Genomic DNA, 26,136 nt, shown 5'->3' with positions numbered 1-26,136 from the left:
GTTCCCAGAGAACACTGCTGTGGTGTGGTTCTCTTGCCGGGGGGAGCCATCTACCCCAGGACCCTATTCAGACCTTCAGTGTACATCATACATGAGCAGCAGGACTCTCACCCCACCTCAACTCTTCCCATCCCAACAAGAAGATTGTCTCTCTGCATTGTCAAGGGTCTTCAGCTCTGAGCAACTAGAGCAGAAGAAGCATACACAGCAGGGGCCAGTTGCTGGGGCCACAGCTTTAGTTAAAGGGTGTTCCGTTATTTTTAATACTTTTAAGGTTTTCTATGTTTCTGTTGTTGTTGTTAAGTCATAACTTTCTGTAACAGCAGCTTCTCTCTGTATTGGTGTGGAAGGTATCTCTGCAGATTATATACATATATATTATATATGTATATATGTACATATATATGCCAAACTGCCTTACAGGTTGTCGGGTTTTTTTTTTTTCAGTGTTGTATGTGTAGCAGGCACTTGAGTTTATGTGAAGATGTTTGCTTCAGTCAGGGAGGAAAGAAATGGGAAATAGGGCAGGTAGGAAAGAAGTAGGGCAGGGAAAAAGAAGGAATTTTTGACCACTAGCCAAGGATGTCCAGGTAAATTGGGGTGGCCTTCCCCAAAGCATGAAGAATTTTGTAGATTTCCTTGATATTGAGCCTCTGCTGGGGTTCCCTCTGCCAACATCCCAACATGATGTCATAGACCTCCTTGGGACAGACCCGGGGCCTCTCCAAGACACGACCTTGGGTAATGCATTCAATGACCTAAAAGAGAAAAAAAAAATAAGATAAAAGAAGAGGAAATTCACTATCCAGATTCCAAAGCCTTGTACCTTTCTTCCACACCCAGAACAACAAAACAAAAATGCTTAAACGGAAAACTCCAACAGCAAAAAGAGTCGTTGTGGTTAGAGGCTGTGCTTTGCTCCTAGTTTGGGTTGAGAGCCACTGGTTTTTCTGCTATTGTATCGGTGGCATATGCCAAGAATGAGATGGAGGAATTGCCAAGTTTGTCTACATGAAGCTTGTTTCCATTCTCTCCTTGTGACCAATCATATTTTCTACCTGCTGGGCCAGTTTTCTTAGTTCTCCATTATTCACTTTGCTACACCATACTACTTCCTCATTTCTTCTTCATGCCTGCTGCATGTTTAAACAGCACCCCCTTTCACCTCATTTACGCTTTACTTCCTCTGGTCTGCCTCCTCTTCTCTTGCCTTGAAGGACTCTAATGATCACATTTACTACAATCTCTTTTCAGTAAGGATCATTTAACCATGTCATTCAACTTCTTATAAACCAGGAGTAACTTCCAAATACCATTTGCCTCCAATTAAAGCTTCTCTCAAATTGGCTACCCTTTCCGTATCACCCTTAGTTCACACTTAACCCTAATTCTGCTCTACCAAGGCACATTTTTCTGCTTAGACCCATAAACACATCATTTGCACTCACCTTGGAGTCATTCAAATATTTTAACTGTCTAACCTACACCAAACCATCTTCCTTCTCCTCTTCAGCACCTTTCATAAGACTCACATTTCCTCCATGAACTCATCCAGAGTAGTTTACCTAGCTCCAATTATTGTATGACCCACTCCTATACCCAAGTCATTCTCTTTCCTCCTCTGCAGATGTAGGGCTTGCATAGGAACATAGTTCTGTGCTGATGTTTGGTTGTATATCTCTGTTCTTTTCATTTTTATACCTTGTGTCTTTTGTACAAGTCCTGTCTCCCATCCTCGAAGTCAAGGTATCTTTTTTTTTTAAACTATTTCCCTCATGGTGCCTAGTATAGCCATCCTCTGTGTGTGTGTGTGTGTGTGTGTGTGTGTTTGTACACACATGCAGACACCAGCATGCATGTGTGTAAGTTTCAAGTAATCATAACCATTCAGAAAATCCCAACTACATCAATGCCTCTATTCACCCTTTAGCCTGGGATATCCATCTTGGCTCATAATTTAACAAATCTGTTTGATCCACAGCTGTGCTTTTTCCAGCTGTCCCATAATGTCTATTGGACCCCCTAACTAGCTGCACCACAATGAGGCTTCATCCTTAGCTAGCTCAGACCACCAATGCCAAGAAAAACATTGAGTTTTCCCCTCCAGCATGGAACTATTCCATTTGGTCATTCCATGAGGGTGAACTAACTACAGGGCATTTGGTGCTCTCTCTGCAGATTCTGGAAGTACACATAGCCTGAGGACATTCAACCAGATATTGGGGGTGGGAGGAGGTGAAGGACAGGGCATTGGCTTCAATACCAAATCTTTGCAAAGCATTGCATGTCAACCGATATTTAAAAAGCACTTGTTTGTGCAAAGCTGTAGAGACTTAGAGATAAAAAGTGGCCTAGTCCATGCCCTCAAGCTGGGAAAGGAAAAAGGAAAGCACTCCTTGTGTCTTGGGGGTTGATTATTCCTGGGCTCCTGTGGCTCTCATAAGCCACCTTTCTTCCTGTCAACATTTTGATAACAGGGAGAGTTCTGTGCCAAAAAAAAAAAAAAAAACCCACAAACTAATACTCATAGGCCAAGGACTTTGGCACCAAATATTCCACACACACAGGAGCTGTAAAAAGTGAGTGAGTGAGAGAAAGAAAGAAAGAAAGAGAGAGGGAGAGAGAGGGAGAGAGAGAGAGAGAGAGAGAGAGAGAGAAAATGTGTGTGTGTGCATGTGTGTATGTGTGTGTGCGGGTATGTTCTTTCTCCCAGGAATAAGTAATAATTCAAAAAAACACTATAATAAATAGCTCCTGCCATAAATTCTTTCATTTTTTTGAAGGCTCTAAAAATGTTTTGTGCTACTTTGGGAAACAAAGAAAAGCCCCACTGAGCTTGTGAATGGTGAGATACCAGAGATTTAAAGAAATACCTTGGTTTTCTTCTTTGAAACTCACTTAATTAAGCAGTTAGGGTACTTAAAGGAAAGAGAGCAAACACAGTTTCCAGGAAAAAAAAGGAATACTTCTAAAATTTCAGGAGAATTTGAGTAAAAGTGTGCCTCTACCCTCCTTTCTTATGAACATCCTGCAGACAAAAGACTGAACAAATGAAGTCACTCTACAACAGTCCTGGCAGCTAGTATAATTCTGAATTGGTTGAGGGGGTCAGATCTGAACCAATCCTTTTTTAAGGATCCAGTTAGTAGCTGCCCTTAAAGGTCTGTCCTGGACCTAATCTATTTTCAGTGTGAAAGACTCAGCAGGCTAGCTTGACTCTAGGGTTACCCCCATGGGATTGGATCTACTGCTGGGGGAGTCTGGGATGGTTTCCAACTAGCTTCTTAAGCATGCCCTAGAGTAAGAGCTCTTAACCGTTTTTGTCTGTCAGTCCCCTGTGGAAGCCTGGAGAGGCCTATGAACTGCTTCTCAAAATAATGTTTTTAAATACATAAAATAAAAAGAGATAGGATTATAAAGGAAATTAATTATATTGGAATGTATTCATAAATAAATGCAAGTTCGTGGACCCCAGGTTAAGAAGCCCTGCCCTAGGGTGAAGATGAATCCCTAATTGGGCTTCACAACAACCCACAAAATATCCCAAACCTCTTGTAGATCTTTTGGATAAGGAAAGCCAGAACCCCTTGGGTCTTTCAAAACTTTACTAAATATCCAGTCTCATCTGGACAGGCTATAAACTGATCTCTGGGGGACAAAAAATGAGATGATGGGTCCCTATGCATCTTCTCCTATTTATTGAACAGTGTACCACTCTCCTATTCTACAAAGCCCTTGCAACTACAATTCTATGATCCATATATTTCCCCTCACATCCATCCTTTAGTTATATTTTGGCCTTATTTTGTTGATGACCTTCACTCCTACTCCACCCACCCCCACTGAACTCCTGAGTACATTAGCTCAAGATGCAGAGCCTTCCTTCACTTGTCTAATGTCTCTTAGTTCTTCATACCCAAACCCTGGCTCAAATTCTACCTCACCTTCCCACCCAATAATCCTTAAATGTGAATCTAAACGAGTACCTCTGTGTTTGAGAGCTGAAACCAAGGCTGTTTGCCATAGGTGAAGATCTCCCAGAGGATCACCCCAAAGCTCCAGACATCACTCTCTGTAGTAAACTTCCTGTACATGATGCTTTCTGGAGGCATCCAGCGAATCGGTAGCATGGTGTGACCTCCCACCTATATGGAAGCAGAGACAGAAATTCACACTGGGTGATCAGAAAACTAGATTCCTTTCTGGGTTGTTATTTCTACACATATCCCACCCACAAGATCACTTAATTCACTCATGATCCCACACAGGTCATAGCCATATCCAACTTATAACACAAGGTTTATGGATGCGTTGCTATTCTAAAATCTAAAATGTTGACAGCATCAGTAGGTAATTGTCAATGGAGACATGGAGATACCACCTTCTCTAACATTTAGACCAGTCAACTGACCCTGTGGACAGATCACAAGTCAAGAAAATGAATAGAAGATAAAGAATTCAGCGTGTCATGAAGACTGTGAAGAGATTTAGGAAGAAAGCTTGGAGGATATTTTTTTTTGGAAGATGCCTTTTTTAGAGAATTGTACAAGTACTTGATGGGGCCTCAAGAACAGCAAAGTCTCACTATCTGGGAACAAAGGGAATTGGCATACTATCAAAATGGGATTCTAAAATATAGCAGCTCATTATACTCATTGGTTCGGTATCTAGACATCATTTCATATAAATACAATCTTCAATCTTCATATAGTGTTTTTATATCATATTCACAGACTTTGAGTAGATACCCATGGACTCAGGTATAAGGAACAACAAGAAAGTCCACAAAAGGCATACAAGTATTTTGGTGGACCAAATAAGAATTGGAGGAAAACATTTATAAGACTACAAGGGCATTAATAAGTGGTTTCTTAAATACATAAAATTCATAGTCAGTGAGCCCCCTTGATTAATTCAGTGGAAAAAGGTATTTTGAGCTGTGTAATCATTATAATGACTAGATTTGACCCTGAAAAAGATACGAGAAAATGCAACCTCTTTATTTGCAGAGGTGAGGGAATGGTAGGTGGGAAGCCCTATATATACTGTCAGACCTGGTTGAAATAATGGTAGGTTTTGCTCAAGTTTTTTTTTTTCCTCTTTCATTCTTTCTAATACTAGATGGTTCTCTGGGTAAGGAAATGGGACAAATACATTTGGAAATGAATGTAAGGTGAAAACAACAGTAATAAAAATTGAAAAAAAAGAGAAAGAGATATGTTCAGAAAGGTCAATAAAGAAAATAGCACATATGTAATTAATTATTTCATATATTTAACTGAAGGAAAAGGATAGAGAAAGTTCTACTGCTAAATAGAGTAGAGGCATTAGACTAACAAATAGCAGTAAACACATTGCATATCATAGATAAAATTGGTCATCTTGGTGAAATAAATTACTAAGACCTTGGGCATCAACTTAACAATTAGGAAGGGACTCATAGATGAAATTGTGAACAGATTGGCCTAAATATCAAACCCATTGTTACCAATGGCCACTGTGTCAGCATCTTGATAAAAATGGAAAGAACAGTGGCTTGAGCAACAGAAAAATCAGACTTGAATCCTAACTCTGCCCCTTACCCCTCTGGATCATCTTTGACAAGATCTCTCAGGGCTTCAACTTCCTCATGAACAAAATGAGGGGGTTAGAACTAGTTGACCCCTGATTTCTATTCTATATCAAGACCAATAATTCTAGACTGCATGTATTACAGTATATTCAGTCATAGAATAGGAACATAATGGAATGCTAAGGCGCTGTAAGAAATAAAGAAAAAAGATGGTTTCCAAAAGACATGGAAAGACATTGTATGAACTGATGCATAGTGAAATCATGAGAACTAGAAGAATGACTTACACTATAACATCAATAATGTAAAAATGAATTATTCTGGTAGACTTAAGAACTCTTCAGGGGTTGATAAACAATGGCCTGTGAGCTAAAAATGTTAGCTAGCAAGTGTCTGAAGCTGGCTTTGAACTCTGGCCTCCCTGACTCTAGGCCCCAGCTCTATCCATTATACTTCCTAGCTGTCCCAGGAGTCGAAAAACCTGGGTACTAATCCTAGCTCTGTCATTGACTACCTGTGTGACTTTTGACAAATTGTTCTCTACCCTGGAAGGTTCATTTTTCTCAACTGTAAAATGATAATGTGAGAATAGATAGCCTCCCAGGTTCCTTTCAGGGTTAAAATCCTCAGATTCTAATCTAAGAAAAGTTGGAGATGAAAACAGAGAAAATTTTTGCAGAAAAATATCCTGGCCATAGGAAATTGGTTTGGGGGTGGGGCAGAGTGTGGTAGGGAGGGAAAGAAGCTCTCCCTAGGACCACACAGTGTTCAATTCAACAAACTTTTATTCAGCCCTTGCTGCGGGTCAGGCACTCTGCCTAAGAAACAAAAACAACAATCCCTACCCTCAAGGAGTTTATATTCTGCTGGAATTTAATACAAAACAGATTTCTTTCTAAAAGAGATAGAAGAAGGTGCTTATAGGCCAGAAGGAATTTATCCAGCATAAGTGCTTGGGGGTCAGAAACATGTGGAGCCATATCTGGAGTAGAGTGAATTAATCTCTGTGACTATAGTTTATTTCTGTCAAGTCTTAGTCCTAAGCAGCATCTTTAGTCTCCTCATGAAAAAGGAAAAAGATATGTTATAAAAGAATGAGCATGGGTCTTGAAATACAAATGAAATCTAAAGATCAGCCTTCTAGTCTTTGCTCTGACCCTTATTAGCCATGTGGTTCTGGGAAAACTATGTGATCACTTGTTGCCTCAGTTTCCTTATCTGTAAAATGAGAATAATCACCTGATGGGTTGTTGTGGGGAAAAAAAACATTTTGTCTACTGTAAAGGGCTTTGAAAATCTAAATTATTATCACTCTCAAGGGGAAAGGCAGGTGAGATGGAAGAAGCCATCTCCCAGAAGCAGTTTTTAACCACAAGGGACTGGACAAACTTCAGAAATGTTCTTCTGCCAGTAGAGTATAACAGTCCTCTCTCTCCCCATCCTGTCTTTCTCTGCTTGAACACCAGGATCACCAGCTACAGGGGAATAGCCAATCACCACGTGCCAAATAGCAGGTGCTTAAAGCACTGTGACTCTCTCACTGAGAGCAAAATGTCCTATATTGTGAATATCTTCCCTTGCTTTCTCTGATGAACCCGCTTTCAAAACCCCTCAGCAGGCCTTCTTTTGCTTTCCGCTGCCATCCTGCCAGGAGCAAGGACCTGTATCTCCCCTCCACTTATTTTAAGTGATTGATTCTACTCCTTAGTGTCAGAGTGGGCCAATTGCCCTGGTTTAAAGGGAAACTCCACTGTGCTACCAAGGGTTGTCTAATCATTGCATCCAATTACACAGTAAAGGAAATCATTAAAACAAATTGGGCCTGGTGGAATCAAAAGGAGAACAAACAATGGGAGAGCTATAACTTCCAGTTCCAAAACAAGGAAAACCCCAGTTCTCTCTAAGGAGTTCAAAAGACCTCACAGAGAGGATTTTCTCAAAATTTATCATAATGACCATTCTACAGAGAAAGAAACTGAGTCCCAGAGAGGCTGAGCATTAATTTAAGCTTGCACAAGTGGATCAGTCACTGAGCCACAGGAGAGACCTCCCCTGGATATATAAATCTGTTCATTTTAAATACAGAAACTTTAAATGGATAAGAAGGTCCTGATTTTCCGGGGAGCTGTAAAACTCAAGCAACTAGGTTTTAAAATGTGACCTAATAGCAAAGTGCTTTAATCAGGAAACTTTTACATAGATAGGTAGGTAAGTACCATTTTTTATTTACTCAATGTTAAAGTTTATTGGTTGGATCTCACAGCACATTGGATACTTTCCGAGTTTTTCTTTTTTTCTTTTTTTTTTTTAATGCTAGCATGAGCTTTCTTCATCTCTTGGAAAGTCTCCTGATTTCCCATCTGTCCCAGTGAGATCTGCCTTCTCTGTTCTACTCTATGGTATCAGATGGGAGTACCAGCTGGGACCTAGCAATAAAAGGGTAGCTCACACTGAAAGAGACATCAGGAGCAGCCACAACAGTTACAGCTGTAGATAACAAAATGATGGTAGCACATGTTCTATAGAGGGCTTTGGAATGTCACATAGACAGAACACGGTTCATAGAGACAGAATGATGAGCTTATTAGTGTGAACATAGTTACATATCTACATACACCACCTACCAATTGATTCATCTCAGTTACATAGATGCTTTGGAATCTCCTCTGGGAACATTTAGGAAACAGTTTGACAAGTACCTTTCTGAGATACTTTTAATATGCTCCTGCCTAGTCTTTCCCTCTCTTCTCTCTAATTCCTTGATCAAAGATATTTATAGATTCAAATGACCCATTGAAGCAGCTTTAAAAACAGCTTCAAAATCTAGTTGGGTACTTTCTAAAAAAAAAAAAAAATGATAACAACCCATCCATATCTGCCCATCCTGCACAACTTTTGGCTGTGTTCTTCTGTAAAACTATTCTAGGGAACTTCCTCTCATTCTTTTGATTTCTTGGATACCAGTAGAGAATACAAGTTATCCAATGGTGATCCCTTATTTTTGATGTATGACTTGCCATGTATGACCATCTTTTTTTTCCCTCCGGTCAAATATTTCTCTGATGATGTGCTTTACGCACCTTCTCCTGAGTCATTCCATTTTGTAATGCTTGCTCAAGCCTACCATGTTCCTCTCCATTGACAAGCTCCATCAACTCTGATGCCACTTTCCTTTCTATCTTCATACATCCATGACTGTTAAGAAACAGACCAAGCTCTACTTGCTGGTCCTCTACTACTCTTCATATGTGTTCTGTCAAGATAAAAAATTGGCATGCTCACATATAAGAAAACAGGTTTCCTTGTCCTGAAACCAAGCTTCAGACTGCTTCTGATACAGATGCCTCCTTTACTTTCCTACTCCCTCCCTACCTAAATACCAATGGGGAGATAGCTTCCAGGTGGCTTCCTGGCTGGAGAAACAATGAGAGGATTTGTAACCCCTATTTGGAAAGTACTTTGAATTTGTTAAGAAAAAGGTGCTGAAGAATTCACAAAGGATGATTATAGTATTACTTTCCTGGGAAGGGACTTTGTGGGAAGACTTAGGAAAAAGGCATCTATTTAATAGGACCATTACACAATAACACACGATGAAACTCTAGCCCTAGGTTTAGGGGGAAAAAAAAAAACAAAACAAAATCTTGGAGCCTTCAAAAAATACAATGTGTCTAAGAGATGAGTTGCTTAGCAGTATGAGACTGGAGGATAAAAGGCCTATTTTAATTGCACCCAACTCTTACCTACAGAGGGGATATGCTTGGAGCAGGAATTCTCAGATTGAAGCCCCAGGAAGACACTCCCCAGTTACAACTTCTTTCTTTGTTTTCTCCAAGTCTTGCCTACACACCAGTTCTCACTACAAGACTTCAGCTTTGAGGCTTTCCACTACTCCTTACAGCCCCAAGGATTACCTTTGTAAAGAGAATTATCTTGCAAGTCCAACAAGGTGGGAGTGGAATGAACCACTTAGTGCTGATTTTCTGAGCCAGATAAACCTGGACTATCACCTTCCGCCTACACCAAAAGGTGTGAGTGATTAGAAGAAGTGGCAAAGTTCGGGGATGCCAATAAAGGAGTTCATTTCATGGAGCAGAGCTGGAAAGTCTAGCCCTGAAATGAGCTCAGATTCATGATCCTTAGTGAATTCAACTGACTGAGGATCTAGGGTTTCCTAAGCAGGGAATGGTGGCAATTGACATAGGTGAGAAAATTCACACCCAAAATAAAGCCCAAGTGTACCCTACTCTGACTCAGAAGTTGATATACTTAAGTTAGATGACAGTTGAATTTCCTTAAAATGAGGTATTTTTGAGAAAGTTATGTAGTCTCCATAAAAGAAGGCACAACATATTTAATAGCATTTTTCCAGAGAGGCAGCATGGAGAACTTTCCTAGAGCACTAGTCTAGAAGCAAAGTTCAAATCCTACCTCACGCATTTCTTTAGTTCTGTGACTCTGGCCAGTTATTTCAACTAATAGTAATATAGCAACTACTTTTTAAGATTTTAGTGAGGATCAAATAAGATAATATGTAAAGAACTTTTCAAAATTTAATGATATATATGTTAGGCATTTTTATTATCTTTTTGAGAAATGGCATTAAATGAATGAATAAAGCATTTATTAAGTATTTGCTATGTGCAAAGCACAGGTGATACACATAAAAAAGCAAGACAGTACCTGCTTTCAAAGAAGATCACGTTCTAATGGAGGAAACAACACATATGGAAGGTTTCAGCTCTAAGTCAAATGGAAAAGTCCCACGGTGCAATAAGAAAGCAGATACTAATATTTCTTATTTAATGTCATTTCCACTGATAAAATAATGTCAGTTTCTAAGGTTGAACCATTTAGCAGTGCCAAGGAGGTTGGTAACAAGAATATTCCTTTCTGATTCTTTAGAAACTATGGATGTAGCACCTTCAGGATCAGTTGTCAGACTACATCTCCTAAGAAGTTGCTTCCCAGGATGCTGTCTGAGTGCACTGGGCTAGAAGTAATAGTATTTCCAAGATCCTGGGCCATCTCCACCAAGATCTGAAGGGAGGAGGTGGTAGTAGTCTGACTTTTGTGGCATAGCCTCCCATCTCTCCTTCTGGGGAATTTGCTGCTTCAGCTAGGGTGGCTATACTTGCCTGGTATGTGGTGGTTGAGTAACAGATGGTAAGGATGACTAGACCCTTCTCCACAGAAATTGCTTCCTTGGAGGATGGGCCACGAGGGGTAGAGCGGAATTAGTTCTAGTGGTCTGGAGGACTGCTGCCACTTCCAGGACTCCTGTACTTATTTGCCTGTTGGTAATGGTTAGTCAGTTGCTGGTGGTGGTGAGAAAGGTGGATCTGCTCTCCACAATGATTTCTCCCTTTAATAATGGCTGTAGGGGCTGGGCTGGAAGCAGGTGTGGTGAATTGGTAGCACTGATATTTCCAAGGTTCTTAGGCTTCGAGTCCAGGACATGAGTGAACATGGTGGTCAAGGTGGTAGTGATGGTAATTTGACTTGCCTGGGATACACTGCCTCCTTTCACTCCCTTAGAGCATCTTGATGTTTGATGCCAGGCTGCCCTGTGTGTAGCAGTTAGTTGACAGTTGATGGGAATGGCTGAACCCTTCTTCATAGGAGTTACTTCCTCAGATAATGGCTAGGAAGACCTGGGTTCAAGTATTGCTTCTGATACATACTGGCTATGTGATCCTGGGTAAATCATTTAATTACTCAGAGCTATAGGCAACTATCTGAAACTATAAATTAGAGAGGAGGGACTGACCTGTATTGCTAGAGTTTCTTCACTATAATAATGAAATCATGGATCCAATCTCTATCTATCCCTTTTCAAAATATGAAAAGTCTTGATAGGGGATAGGATGTGTAGTGAGAGAAAATGTATATTCTCCTCTAAGAATAAATCACAGAATTTGAAAAAAATGAACAATCTCAGATTTACATAGTATCTTCAGGTTTACAGTATACTTCCTCCTGAACTTTGGGAGCCAGACATTTCAGGTATTCTCATCCCCATTTTGTAGTTGGGGAAACGGAGATGCAGGGAAGTAATGTGATTTGCCAAAGGTCACACAGCAAGTTAACGGCAGAACAGAAACCATCCTGATCCACAGTAGCTGGTGGAAAAGTAGATAGAGCATTGGGCCTGGAGTCAGGAAGATCTGAGTTCAAATGTGACCTCAGATACTTCCTCCTCAGTCTCCTCACCCCCTTCACAGGGTTGTTGTAAGGATCAAATAAAATAATATTTTGTAAAGTGCTTAGCACAATGCCTGGTACATAGTAGGCATTATATAAATGTTAGCTATTGTTATTGCTTTTGTTATTGTTGTTATTACTTACCTGACACATAGTTGATAGTCAATAAATGCATGTTCTTTGCCCCCAACCCCCTTCATGGTTATTTAACTTCAGTAGAATAGGAATTATTTAAATTAAATTCTGCTTCCAAAAGCAGAATGGATGATAACCTGTACCCCTAAAATGTTTTGTTCTTAAGAGGGGCTAGTGAGAGGTATCAGCTGGTGAAGCAAGAAGAAATCAAATAAAGTATCAGCACAGAAGGAATTTGGGTTTTGTTTTGTTTTTTGCAAAAAAAAAAAGGCAAAATGTCTAGATGTTCAATCTCATAGGAAGCTCAAGGTAGCACAAGGTAATTAGGGCCTAGGAAGGTAGACCAGACACTGAAAATTGCCCCTCAAAAGATGGTCTTAAACATCTATTTATCAGATACCCAGGCAACATCCTCTCATCCTTACTATTTCCCTTATAGGCTATAGTTATTGTAATTTTAACAAATCTGGCTATGCAATGGTAAAAAACAGCAGAAGGGTGAAAAAGTCAGGTAGTGCAAATGCAAGGGAGGGGAGTGGCCACTAGGGGCTCAATTCCAGGAGCTGGCACAAGTTTAGAGAGCCAACATCTGGAAGCGCCTGATGACAGTGAAATGGAAGGACTGGGTAATCCACTCCAGGGTAGTCCTTCTATGGCTGCTTTCTAATCAACTTATGGCATGCCTTTTTAACTAGATGCTGCGAAGCAAGAGGAGTACACACAAAACATTACTGTAGGGAAAGCTCTATTTCTGTGGTAAACAAGAAGAATGAGCTGCTGTTGATTGGTGACGTGGGGAAGATTCTCTCTCACCTAGCACTGCCATGAAGCCAGGGACCTGCTGTTGCTGAGAGTGGTAGAATCAGTGGTGGCAAAGGCCTCCAGCTGACAGCTACCTATTTCTTCTCCTGGGGTAAGGCCATTATATAACATGGCACTATTGTTCCTTCTTTCTGTGTTGTATTTATTGCTTCCTGGATTGGGTTATGGAGTATTCAACATGGAATAGACTAGGCTGTGACTTTTTGAGGGTCATAAAATCAGGAGAGGAATCTGACAGAGGACCTGGAGCTAGAGTCCATTCCAGGGTTTACAGTATACCAGTATATACAGCACTGGACCTGGAGTCAGGAAGATCCTGGAGGCAGATCCTCAGGATCTGCCAGAGCTCAGCCTAGCAGTGGATTGACCCCCAAAACCAAAATGGCAAATCCTAAAAGCAAGAGAGTGACTGTCCATCAGCTATGCTGAATTTGGAAGTGAATTTTGTGGAGCAAATGCCTTGTAGAAACTGCTTATAAGGCTCAGTCCACTCTCTCCAGGACTGGGATGGAATGGGGAGAATATGTCCCAGTTTGGAAGAATGGTTTGTAATCCTGTTCTTAATATATCTTCTCTGTAACTATCCCATTTTAAAAGTTAATTTATATGAATTAGTGAAATGATACTGGCAAGTATCGATGATGTAAGGGAGATTCAAATTCTAACTTGACAGTCAAAAATAGGTAGGACCCAGAAAGGTGGCTTCAGCTAATGGCATTAAAGGTAACCCCACTGCCTCTCAAGGGTAAGCCTAGAGCCCTAAAGGGGAGAAGCAGTTACTCTCACCACTGGGAACCCAATCTATCAGGAGTTCCAACAAGAACCCCACTTGATATAGACTCTACAAGGAAGAAAACTTCCTAACAATTAGAATTCTCCAAAAAAAAAAAAAAAATGGGATCCTTTGACTTGAAGAGGACAGAGCAGAAACCAGTCAAAGTAGAAGCTGAATGACTACTTTTGTGAAAGTCATAGTCCCAAGATGTAGAGTTAGAGATCATCTAGGTAGCTCCCTCTTCCCTCTTTTAAAGCTAAGAAGCATCAGAAAGACATGGTTCCAGGTCACACAAGCAGTAAGAGAGCTGAACTTCAAGCCCAGATCCTTTGCTTTGATGGGAGCCCTTTCCATGGATTCCTGAATTAGGAAAGAGGTTGGATTGGACGACTTCTAAGGCCCCTTTTCATTCTAATAGCTGTGTATTATGGGTTCACAGAGTCATAGGTCTAGAGTGGAAAGAGCCCTCTCAGGTCATCTAGTCTAACACCCTCTCCCATTTCATAAATGAGGGACCTGGGATTTACAGAGTTAAATGATGACTCATCTAAGGGAATAGAGGTAACAAGCTTTAAAGGTAAAATTATCTGAGTCTTATTCCCAACCTCAGCAGACTATAATTTGAATCGCTCTAAAGTCTAGCATGGTGCTTTGAACACAGCAGGTGCTTAAAAACAGTTTTGTTTTCATCTCCATTTTGGGAGTCAAAGTTGGCCCTTGCTTAGAAGCAGCTAGTAGCATTCATAATCCTCACCCAACTGACCAGTTGGGGTGAGGCTGAGGGTAGAGTTTGGAGTGAGGAGGAGTTGGTGATGCCTAATTTGGTAATGTTTGTAAATTACTGGGAAGATCAAAAGTACCATTATAAGTGCAAAGTATTATTATTATTTCCCTAGAGTGACAGTGATTATTGCACAGGTTTGACACCTGTCATAATAAGGGATGCTTCCAAACCGTTTGAAAATATGCTTTGTCAGCTGCAGTTTCCCCACATTCCCTTTTCCAATGTCTCCAGGGTGACAGAAACTCCCAGAACGTGGTATAAATGGGTCCCATAATCCTTGTTCACAAGTGACAGAGATCTCTGGAAATGAAATTCAGAGACAATAGAAACAGCCAACAAGATGACCAGGCTAGAAGCTGATATACTGTCAGAATGTTCAAACCCAGGTTCTATGATGCCAGATTCAGTGAGTGCTCTTTCCACTAACACATCTACATGCCATACCTTGTGTGCTCTTTTGCCTCTTATCAGTTTGAACAGAACACACTGAAGAAGGGAAGACAAGTGGACTATGGTCCAGGTTGTTTACCAGTATAATGTAAAATATGCAGAATTGTAATAGTATAGAGTTCAGAGATCTGGGTTTGAATTTTGGCTCTTACACCAGCTATGTGAATCTTGGCAAGCCACTTAACTCTTCCAAGTCCCAGTTTTTCCAGCTGTAAAATAGGGGGTTACACTCAATCAGGCATTCTTAATTTTTGTGTGTGTCATGGACCCCTTTGGCAGTCTGGTGAAGCCTATGGACGCCTTCTTAAAATAATGTTTTTTAAATGCATAAGATAATATGATTACAAAAGAAAACTAATGGTATTGAAATATAGTTGTCAACATATGTACATACATTCATACATCCTCATGTGTATATATGTATATACATGTATTCACATACATATACATACATATAGATGTTAAAGTTCCCAAACCCCAAGTGAAGAACCTCTGGATCAGAGGAAAGTTTCCTTTTAGTTCTGGGTCAAATCTCTTGACTGCAGGCCAAGGTATAGAATTGGTGGCCTTATTGAAAAGCAAGTACTTTGCAGAAAAGGCAAAGGAAAAGGCTGAAAAGTTAAGCTCTAACTCAGTACACCACCATCCTCCTCCCTGCCTCCCTACCAAAGTTGGAGGAAAGGATAACCTACACTTTCTTTAATTCCTCTCACCTAGAACACACAGATTTAGCCACTGCGATTTGTGAGTACTTATCCTTGATCTCTGGGAATAACAGGATTTGATCATAACTATTGCAGAAATGACTCAGGTCTCTTGACTGCTGTCCAAACTCTAGAAGTAATGGCCTCAGAAATAGAATAAACATTGGAGAGATCATCTAGTCTAGCATTTTTTAACCTGGAGCTTATAAAAAAAAACATTAAACATATATATTTTATAACCATAACAGTATAATTGGTTATTTTTTAATCTTATGTATTTTGTGCATTTAAAAACATTATACTGAGAAGAGATCCATAAGCTTCATGAACTTAAAAAAATTTATAATTAGATTTTCTTTTGTAATCCTATGTATCTTATTTTATACATTTAAAATCATCCTGAGAAGGGGTCCATAGGCTTCACCAGACTGCCAAAGGGTTCCATAACACAAAAGAGTTTTTAGCCCAACCCCTTCGCTTTACAGATAACTAAACTGAGACCCAGATAATCTGAATGGCTTGTCTAAGGTCATAGAAGTAGCAGAGATGGGATTCAAACCTAGGTTCTTTGACAGCAAACAGAGTGCACTATGGACTATACATAATTTTTTTAAGTGTATGTGTGGAGAGAGGAAGAAAGGTTAGCTTTAGAAGGAGCAAAAGAATTCCAACTATTATTCTCTATAGATCTTTGACATGGAGAAACCTAGGAACAAACCTTTTCATATCTTATGATTCTATGATAAGCAAACCACCCAGATGCCTTCCTTTGCTTTCCACCTTTTGTCCCTTCCTCAAAGTGACAGTGTTCCTAATAAACCATTAGCAAACTGCCAATTACCTGCTTATACCAGAGGGCATGAGGCTGTAGCAGACTAGCCAGGTAGGGCTGGCTGGAGCTAGAGGTAAAATCTGCTACTTCCAAATGACTACAAATTAATCATTCCACCTAGAGAAAAGGATCAGCCAGAGAGGCCTTCTTTTGTTTTATTAGCTGCCAACTAAAAATGCCAGAGGTAACTTGGGAAAGCAAAAAGAGGGAAATGGGACATTTTGCATATTTTAAATTATATTGGCAAACAACACAGTGGAAATCTTCTCATCAATATCTGTAGCCCCTAGGCCCCAAATTGGTAAGAAGCAAACAAGATTGGAAAGCACATCATGGGTAATAACAAAAAGAAAAGCCAATGAAATAAGCACTAGATTTAGAGTCAGAAGGTTCAGGAGGGTCCAGGCCCAAGTCTTGACTCTTTTAGTTACTAGCTGTTAGATAAACTAAGGTTGTGAACCCAGAGTAAGGCATACAGTTTTTCAAAGTTGCTAATCCTTCCCTCAACTCCCTCCTCCTCTCCCTACCCTTGACAGTTGTTGAAAACGATGATTGATAGGAGGCTTGAACCCTAGGTGTTTGTGATAGTGCAAAGAGAATGCAGCAATGTGAGGGATTTTGTGTGTGTGTGTGTGTGTGTGTGTGTGTGTGTGTGTGTAAGAGAGACAGCAAGACAGACAGAGAGACAGAGACAGAAAAAAAGACAGAGAGAAAGGAAGAGAGGAGGAAGTGGAGAAAAGAGAGAGACAGGGAGAGAGAAACATAACAAAATGGAACAGTTATTGAATGTGTATTAAGCAGTTATTGAGTGTGTGTTGAGAGAGAGTATAATACTAGGGAATAAGAATGAGAAAGGAAGAGTATCCAGTTATGGGTTATGTGTCCCAATCTTAATTCTGAGTTAAGAATAAGTGAGAGCCATGGGCATATGGGAAGAATGGATATCAGGAGAAATAACCTGCTTGTATAGCTGAAGAGGTTGTGAAATCCGTCTTAATGACATCTAAATCAGTTACAGCAGTATTTTGGGAGCTGTGATGTCAAACACTAACTCAGGCGTTCTTGACCATTTTTGTGTTGTGGACCCCTTTAACAGTCTGGTGAAGCCTTTTCAGAAAAATAACTTGTCATCTATATTCATAATTGAAGGAAAAAGAGGTTAGTAAAAAGAAAGATGTAGTTTTGTTTTTCCCATCCAAGTTCACAGACCTCTTGAAATCTATCCATGGACTCATTAGTGGTCTATAGACTCCAGATTAAGAACTCCTACCATACCAGATGTGGGATATATGAATAGCACAGTCTCTGAAAAGGAAAAGACAAAGTTCAGGGAGGTGCCAGTAGACCCAGAGCCAGTAGTTCTTTTAGATTAGTAGCAGGTGGTGGGCTATAAATATGAACTATTATCATTATTTTCCTATATGATAGTCCTACTACAATCATTTAAAACATGTTTACTAAGCTCTTATTATGTTCCAGGCACTGTGCTAGGCTGAGGCATACAAAGATATCATGGCCTGGAAGTGTGATGATAAAAAAGGTTCGAGAGACATAGTTTCTGGGTAATTTAATCATTTTATTAATAAGGCCAGCACATTACTAATAAAAGAATGGTCATTTGGTCATCTCTCTTAGATGAAAGACAATCATGGCAATGGGCTTACAGTTTATATGCCCTTGGAAGAGTAGGTGTTCAATGAGGGGCTGAGAGTGGATATGATGTTATCCTTGGACAGAGAGACTTATCTCTATACTGAGACCACCCCTAACCTAGGGCAAGTTATTCAAAGAATGTAGGTCCTACCCAAGCCTGAGCAGAACACAATGGCTACTCCACTTGGGTGGGGTCTGAACAAGAAAGTTAGCCCAACCTCATTATCAGCAATGTCCTTCAAGAGACAAAACTTTTTAAAATCAGGACTTTAGAAAAAGGGGAGAACTCTGGCTATCACCAAATCGTTGGTTATTAATAATCATTTCTCTCAGAAGCAACCCCAATTTCTTGAAGGCTGTGCCAAAGAAGTATATGTACTGTATTGACAAGTCCTCCCAAGCTGGAAAGGCTTCAAGTATAGACTTGGAGACAGACCCATAATCTATTGTCTGGGGACTGGCCTGGCTAAGGTCAGAGAGGCTCATCATCAGAAGAAGAGACAACAAATGACAGATGTTTTTGACTGTAGCAATCATGAATCATCTACTAAGATGTGGAGGGGTTGTGATCTATGTGAGGGAGTGCTTGCTTGATAAGATGAAGTATCTTTGGAATAGACATTTAAGGATTCTTGCTTGACTTTGAGATTTTCTCATTTAATTCCTTGAGCTGGAATTGAACTTTAAACCCATCCACAGATACAGAGCACTACCTTAATTCACCCATTCACACCCTCTACCACAACCAAGCCACCCCCAAAGTAAACTAGAGTAGGAAACTGACTACAGACAGACTAAACAAATGGCAGGACCTCAATATACCCTAGGAAAATCACTGAGAATAGAATATATCTTGTCCCTTTTGGAGTAAGTGAACCAACACCCTTCCATGAAGCAGGAAAACAAGGCACATGATGCCTGGGAAGAATGTTTGTTTAATCAATGAAGAAGTTGGCACAGTTCACTTGCTAGTACCTTGGTATAGTGGATAGTGCTGGACCTGGAGTCAGGAAGACCAAGGTTCAAATCCTGCATGTGTTATTTGCTATCTGTATAACCATGGACCAGTCAATTATTTCTCTTGGCCTCAGTATCCTCATCTGTGAAATGCAGGGGCTGGACTGAGTTAGGGCTAGTGAAACTACTGCCGCAGGGCCAAATTCAGCCTGCCACCTGTTTTTGTACATCTAGTGAGGGAAGAATATTTTTTTTAATTTTTTTTTTTTACATTTAGGGTAAATACAACAAAATGTTATTTTAAAATGCAAAGACCATTTTTAGCTCACTGGGTCATACAAAAACAGGCAGCAGGCTGCAAGCTGTAGTTTGCTGATCCCTGATCTCTAAAGTTATGATCCATGATCATTGGGAAGACTGTAAGGGTCATTCCATGAAAATACCTTGTTTTATTTTCTGAAAGAATTTCATCTTAGAAAATAGCAATTTGAGATTTAAGATTAAACTCCCAGGAGAATTATTAGAGCTAAAGGGAGGGGACAAGATATCCTGAAATCAAACTCAGAGAAGGCCTTGAGTGTTCTAAGCATGTGAGTGGGGAATTACTAGGCTAACTCGGATACTGAAGTTTTCTCCCCTGAGGTCTAAGGGAAAAGGAGGAAGTCTAAAGACATGCTCCAAGTCTGAGGAACATAAAATGACTTAGTAAAAAAGAGTAGGGCTCAAAAAGACCTGGATTGAAGTCCTAGCTTTGTCACTCGGACAAATCACTTGCTTTGGCTCCTGATACAGGATGGTGAGAGCAGTCCCTTCACCAAGAGAAGGAGGACTGACAGACATAAAGACAACTAGATGATTGATGACTATGACTGCAGGCCATCAGAGTAACTCTGCCAACCCCTTTGATTAGCATTATCTGCTTATTCTAAGATTAGAACATTTGTAAAATATTCCAGCTCCATTTATCTACCCTATCTAATATCGCATAGTTCCCTATCATCTGTGGGAAATCAAGAGTCAAACTGGCAAACTGAGATGGTTTCCTGGGATTTAGTTACCTGTGCTGCCTTTTGACCCTAATGTTCCGTGATCCTAAAATAGCTAGGACAGAGAGGGGAGTAGTCAGAAGAAAAGAATAAGTATTGAACTTGGGGGTTGTAGGTCCAGCGTTGTTCATTTGCTTTAGTCATTTCTGACTCTTTTTGACCCCATTTAGAATTTTCCTGGTAGAGATACTAGAGTGGTTTGCTTTCATTGTTGGTCAGTTGTTTTTCAGTATTGTCTGACTCTTCATGACTGCATTTGGGGTTTTCTTGGCAAAGATACTAGAGTAGTTTGCCATTTCCTTCTCCAGCTCATTTTACAGATGAGGAAACTGAGGCAAACAGGGTTAAGTAACTTACAGCTAGTAAGTGTCTGAGACCAGATTTGAACTCAGGAAGATGAGTCTTCCTGACTTCAGGAATGACACTCTATCCACTGTGCTACATAGATGCCCAGCAAAATTCTAGCATGGATTATTAAAAAGAGAGTCTGTGCACATCTGGAAAAGGAAGTGGTGATCATAAGGAGCCAACATAACTTCATTAAAACTGTGTCATAACAGGCTAACCCAATTTTCTTTGTTAACAAGTTTATTAGACTGGTATGTCAAGGGAATGATGTAGCTAAAATGTACCTAGTTTTCTAAGACGCATTTGACAAAATTTCTCATGCTGTTCCTGTGGACAATATTGAGAGCTGTAGGTCAACTAATGGTGCGTATAGGTGGATTCAGGAACTGTTTGAATTATCAATTCAAATAGTAGTCATTAATAGCTTCATTTCAATTTGAATGATCTCTGGTATAGTGCTAGCCTCAGGGAGCTGGGCTTGGCCCTGTACAATATACTATGTATATTAAAGACTTCAATAAAGGCATAGGTGGTATGTTTAGCAAATTTGCAGAATTAATAGTGAATGCATTGGATAGCAGAGTGGGATCCAAAAAGATCTCAACAGGCTAGAACTTTGGGCCCAAGCTAATAGGATGAAATTTAAAAGGGGAAAATGTAGTCTCATACTTTGATAGAAAAAAAAAATCTACCTCACAAGTAGAAGACAAGGGAAGTGTGGCTAGCACACCACTTATCTTGAAAAAGATCTGGGAGTTTTGTGAAGTGCAAGCTCAGTATGAGTCAACAATGTGATGTAACAGCCACTGAAACTAGAACATTATTTTGAAATGAGAGGGATATAGTGTCAAGGACGGAGAAAGTGGTAATTCTGCTGTACTTTGTTCTGATCAAACATCTGGAGTATTGGGTTTAGTTTGAGTTGCCATATTTTAAGAAGGATAAACTGTTGGATAGCTAAATTAATAAAATCAGAATGATGAAGGGTGTCCAGTTCATGTCTCAGGAGGCTCAGTTGAAAGAACTAGGGATGTTTAGCCTGAGCAAGAAAAGACTAAGGGATCAAGATGGCGGCTTCTGATTTCTATCTTTAAATATTAAAAAGGCTGTCAAATGAAAAAAGAAATTCATCTGATTCTGCTGGATCCCTGTTGTTAAGGGGCAGGGTGAGGGAGTGCAGAATTAGGGATAATGGGTAGAAATTATAAAGAGGAAAATATAAGTTTTATATAAGGAAAATTTTTTAAGAATGAGACCTATGCAAAAGTAGAAGGGGATGTCTCAGGAAGTAGTGGACCCTTTCATTTTAAGCAAAGATCTTTAAGCAAATGTTGGAGGACCTCTTGTCAGGTATGGTGTAGGGATGTGATGGGCAATCCTCATTCAGTCACAGGTTGGAAAATATGACCTCTAAGTTGACTACCTTTAGGAGTCTGTGATTCTAAGAACTCCAGAATATTTTACAATACAATAAGTATCTGGAATACTGTTCACGCAATCATAAGCCTACATGGAACATGAGCCAGGTTTGTCTAGGTGTGCCAACACATTGCTGTGAAAAATAATTTTTCTTTGTAATCAGTATCTTGGAGACTAAGAGCTTCCCTCCCAGCCCCTCCCCCCTTTTTCCAAAATTCAGGTTTTTTTTTTCTTCAGAAGGACATTACTAATAACAAGATTGCATTGAGTCTTATCCTGGCCAAACCCCAACCCAAGCCAGAACTGATTTAATCAAGAGTATGGAAGCTCCATTGTGTTCTGCTCAGGTGTGGGTGGAGACAGAGTCTTTTGCCTAGATAGCTCAAGGCTGGGAGTGGTCTGGTATAGTTGGGAGGTGGTCTGATAGAAGAGGTATTTCCTCTGTCCTGAGGCAAAATGATGGTGGGGTGATAGCCCCTGTTGAAAAGGTATATAAATTGGCTACTCCAACCCCCAAATTGAGCCAGTTCTGGATTGTACCTCCCATGTAATGCATGTTGCCAACTTGAGAGAAAGTAAAACGTGGACACAACCTAATTTCGTTTGTCTCTTTCTTAGAACAAACTTTGTAAAAGGTTGACAAGGCCCACACTTTATGCATGCCTATGGGTACAGTACTGCCTTAAAGACTGTGGCACAATGGAAAGAACATTAGATTATCAATCAGAAGACCTGGTTTCTAGCCCAGCTCTGCTACTAATTAACTGTGTATACTTGGACAAGTCACTTCGACTTTATGGTCATCCGTTTCATCATATGTTAAATAAGGGAGTAGGACCCTGACTCTGAAATTCTGTGACTCTGTACTGTATTTCTGTGACTAAATAATTTCTATGGTCTGTTCCAGCCCATATGTTCTGTGATCCTATGAGGAAGGAGAAAAGGCTTAAGGGCCCTACAGAATGTCCTGTTTAGTGTCCGGTGATCAAACAAGGCTTTAACATGAGACCCAGGATGCCTGTTTCCAAGGAAAGAAGTTGGAAAAGGGAAATTTTGGATTAAAGGGACAGTACTGCCCCCTCAAAATAGCATTTGGCTCCCAGACCACCCTGTGGTCTTCATCCCTATTGATCATCCGATGTCCACAGCTGCTAGAGGTTTCTTCTCCCTTTATAAATGGGTCCTGCCTTCTGGTTTCCCTTTCAGAGTCAAATGGAGGGAAAATCATACTCTGAGGCAGAACTTGGGGAAGATCTCACATACTGAGCCAGTAACGACACTGACTTTATGCTGGAATGTTTATCTAAGGCCTTTGGGGCTTCCACATAAAATAAACTCTTCACAATAGCTGGTAATGTAAAATGGCAAGAAATATAATTCTTTCTCTTTCCTTCACAAGAAAAACAAATGGGTCTTTCTCCCAGCAAGTCATAGTAAAGGTACATGGAAGTGTGCAGCCCAAACCCTGAAATACAGTTGCTCCTCTTCTTCATTGACCACATGTCCCCAGCATACTTTCCTGGGAGATGGCTAGGGAAGTCCCAGAGCAGAGGCACGACTACCAGAGCAGTCAGCAGTCCCTGGAGAATCTCTGGCTTGATTAGAGGAAGGAGGTCCCCAGGACACATAGTGAGGGTGGTATTTGGTTGGGAAAGGTTATACTGTCCAGTAAGGGAAAGAGGGAGAGTTAGGAAGGCATGGTTACTATAATAGATTTTGCTTGTAGGACTGGAATTTAAATTTCTGTGGTTGCTTAGGAGATTTTTAAAGCTAAACAGGAATGTTCATTTATAAAGGGCACATAGGCTATGTCCCAATCCAGAAGAGCTTATGGGGTAAGACAGTAAGATGAGATCATATCCCGCCCCAGTGACCCTTCCTCACTAAACAGATCAAAGACAGCCCATAAAAATGGTACCAGTAAACATCTAACATTCTACCCAGAAAGTCTGGAAAAAGAAAGACAGACAGTCATGAATATATCAGTAGCTTAATTTTCCTCTTGCAACTGTCCCTGTCCCCTAATGACTGCCTCCCTCTCCCAACATCAAATTGGCTCCTGAAAGAAATAACACCCATTATTTCAGGAGTAGCTAGCTGAGCTCCTGACTGAAGGGTCTACATTATGAATATGAGTCTTTGTTACTTCATGTCTAGATCCCAGATAATCTGTTCAACTGTCCACCATTAATCATCATAATATTCAAAAGGCATTAGGCTTGATTGTTTCAAAATCTATTTTCTATTAATGTCAATTTCTTTTTCAACCAGATATGATGATCTTATAGAGAGAGACGAGGGTAGGTGGGGAGGGGAAGGCCAGAGAGGGAAAGAAGAAAATTTAATGTAATGCAGGGCCTTGAGATTCCCTGCTCTATAAATTCTCTTTCTCTTTGCATGGCATTGTCTCTATGGGGAATATGAAAACTGTTTGCTGGCAAACTGTTTCTGTTACCCCATATTTTTAATTTGGGTCAAAAAATGATCTCTAATGTTCAGGTGATTTGGGCACATGAGACTTGAGTCACCAGGCAAACAGATTTTTATTGTTTTAGTCTTGCCTGAAGTCAGGAGTAATGCCAATGATAATGGATATCTCAAAGAATTTTGGTGGAACCAGATATATTCTGAAGGTTAGCATTGACTGCTTATTGTCCTAATGCCAAGCCATCTATGGGGTTGTACCATTCCTACTGTATAAAAGAACCAACTCTTATTATGTCTAACTTTCCCTGGAGATCATCCTAATTGGGGGGAGGAATAGGAAGAGGCATTACTTTAAGATTGGCAGAATAATTCTTTCCTCATCATCCCCTCTTTGACCCGGGAGTCCCCAGGTTATAAGGAGAAGAATTTCTGGAGGGCACTATGTAAAAAGGAATCTATTTTCTAAAGAAATCTTAGCTGCATTGTGAAGACTATAGTGCATAAACAAAAGCAAAAATGAAAGCTGTTTAACTGTAATGAACAATGGCTTTGTGAAAAACATTACAAAATCCATTTCCCTACTTTACTCAGAGAAGTAGGTGAGTTTGGGTACAGAATGTTACATATTCTATCAGATGCAATTACTGTATCAATTGATTTGGGGCTGCTTGTTCTTTTTTGTTAAAAAGGAAGACTTACTTAGGAATGCGAGAGTGGCATATCCATAAATGATTGTGACAAAAACATAATTAAAATTACTACTACAGATGACTACTGTCTAAATCAGAGGAAATGATAAGTCTGCATTGATCCATTAGACTAGACTAGAACCACTGGCAATCAATTCCAAAGAGGAAAATTTCAACTCAATATAAATAAGCATTTAAAAAAAAAAACAAATAAACAACAAAGTTACCAAACAATGAAACAGGCTGCTAGATGAGGTAACAAACTTTCTAGAGCTATGAAGTGGGGGGGAGGGTGGACCAGATAGAGTAATGACCTTAGAATCAAAAGACCTTGGTTCAAGTATTAATTAAATCCAGGATTTACCAGCTGTGTAACCTTGGCCTCTTAACCTGGCCTGTGGAACTTCTTTCAACCCTAGTTTCCTCATTTGTAAAACAGGGATAAATACAGTTTGAACTACCTTCCTCACAAGGTTGTGATGATAAAATGAGGGAAATATAAAGCTATTTAAACTTTGGTTGGAAGGCCACTTTCGGGAATGTTGCAGGTTACCTCCTAGAATGACAAGAATGGGTCAATGACCTCTAAGAGCCCTGCCAACTGTAATATTCTATAATGTTAAGTTTAAAAGAGGGAGAAAAGAGGCAGAGCCATCAATCAGTGAAAGAACATAAGGGGTCAATGCTGTCATTCAAAAACAAGAATCCACATGAATGACGTTGCTTGACTTAAAATGTGAGATTTGGACAGAACCTTAGAGATCATTTAGACCAATATCTTCATTTTGTAGATAAGGAAACTGAGACCAAGACAGCTGAATTGTCTTGCTGATGGTCACACAGCTTCACCATCTCATTCAGACTGCAATGGGCTTGTCCCTGCCAAATTCAGGTCTCCTATCAGTCACTCCTCCACACAATAAAAATTCAGTTTTCATTTGATTCTAGGGGAAAAGGAGACGAACTAAATTAAAAGTGAAAACTTAACGTAGCCTGGGTTTTTAGGTAGCCAATAAACAGACCAAATTAGAAAAACATATGGGCCATAATCACATTATCTTCCTATAACTTTCACCAATTTCCCAATATCTTGCCAGAATCTAGTCTTCTCTCCATTATCCCAGGTTGGCATATATACCCATGTAAGACTTCCTCACATTTTATGCTTCACAGCAATGAATTTCACAAATAGTGGTTCTAAAGACAGGGAATGAACTGAAAGCTTTGACTTCATGAATGCATCAGGCCTGCACAGTGGTGGTTGTTGTTGGGGTGTGTGTGTGTGTGTGTGTGTGTGTGTGTGTGTGTGTGTGTGTGTG

The 26,136-nt window shown here is 40.0% G+C and overlaps 1 protein-coding gene across 2 annotated transcripts in view; it reads right to left on the bottom strand.

Moving 5' to 3' along the window:
* Window positions 1-499: 499 nt before the first annotated feature.
* NTRK3 (neurotrophic receptor tyrosine kinase 3) overlaps window positions 500-26,136 on the bottom strand; it is a 449,021-nt gene continuing 423,384 nt past the window's right edge. For both annotated transcript variants that reach the window (XM_027852115.1, XM_027852116.1), the window contains 2 exons: window positions 3,987-4,145; window positions 500-758 (listed from right to left, as the gene is read on the bottom strand). In XM_027852115.1, coding sequence (XP_027707916.1) covers window positions 573-758; window positions 3,987-4,145 — 345 coding nt within the window. In that variant the 3' untranslated portion in view covers window positions 500-572. The remainder of the gene's footprint in view (window positions 759-3,986; window positions 4,146-26,136) is intronic.

Source organism: Vombatus ursinus, unplaced genomic scaffold (assembly GCF_900497805.2).
Source record: "Vombatus ursinus unplaced genomic scaffold, bare-nosed wombat genome assembly UNPS02009205.1, whole genome shotgun sequence".
In the NCBI taxonomy this organism is placed as follows: domain Eukaryota; kingdom Metazoa; phylum Chordata; class Mammalia; order Diprotodontia; family Vombatidae; genus Vombatus; species Vombatus ursinus.
Note: the sequence above shows the minus strand (reverse complement) of the source record. Positions and strands in the feature narration are given on the sequence as shown.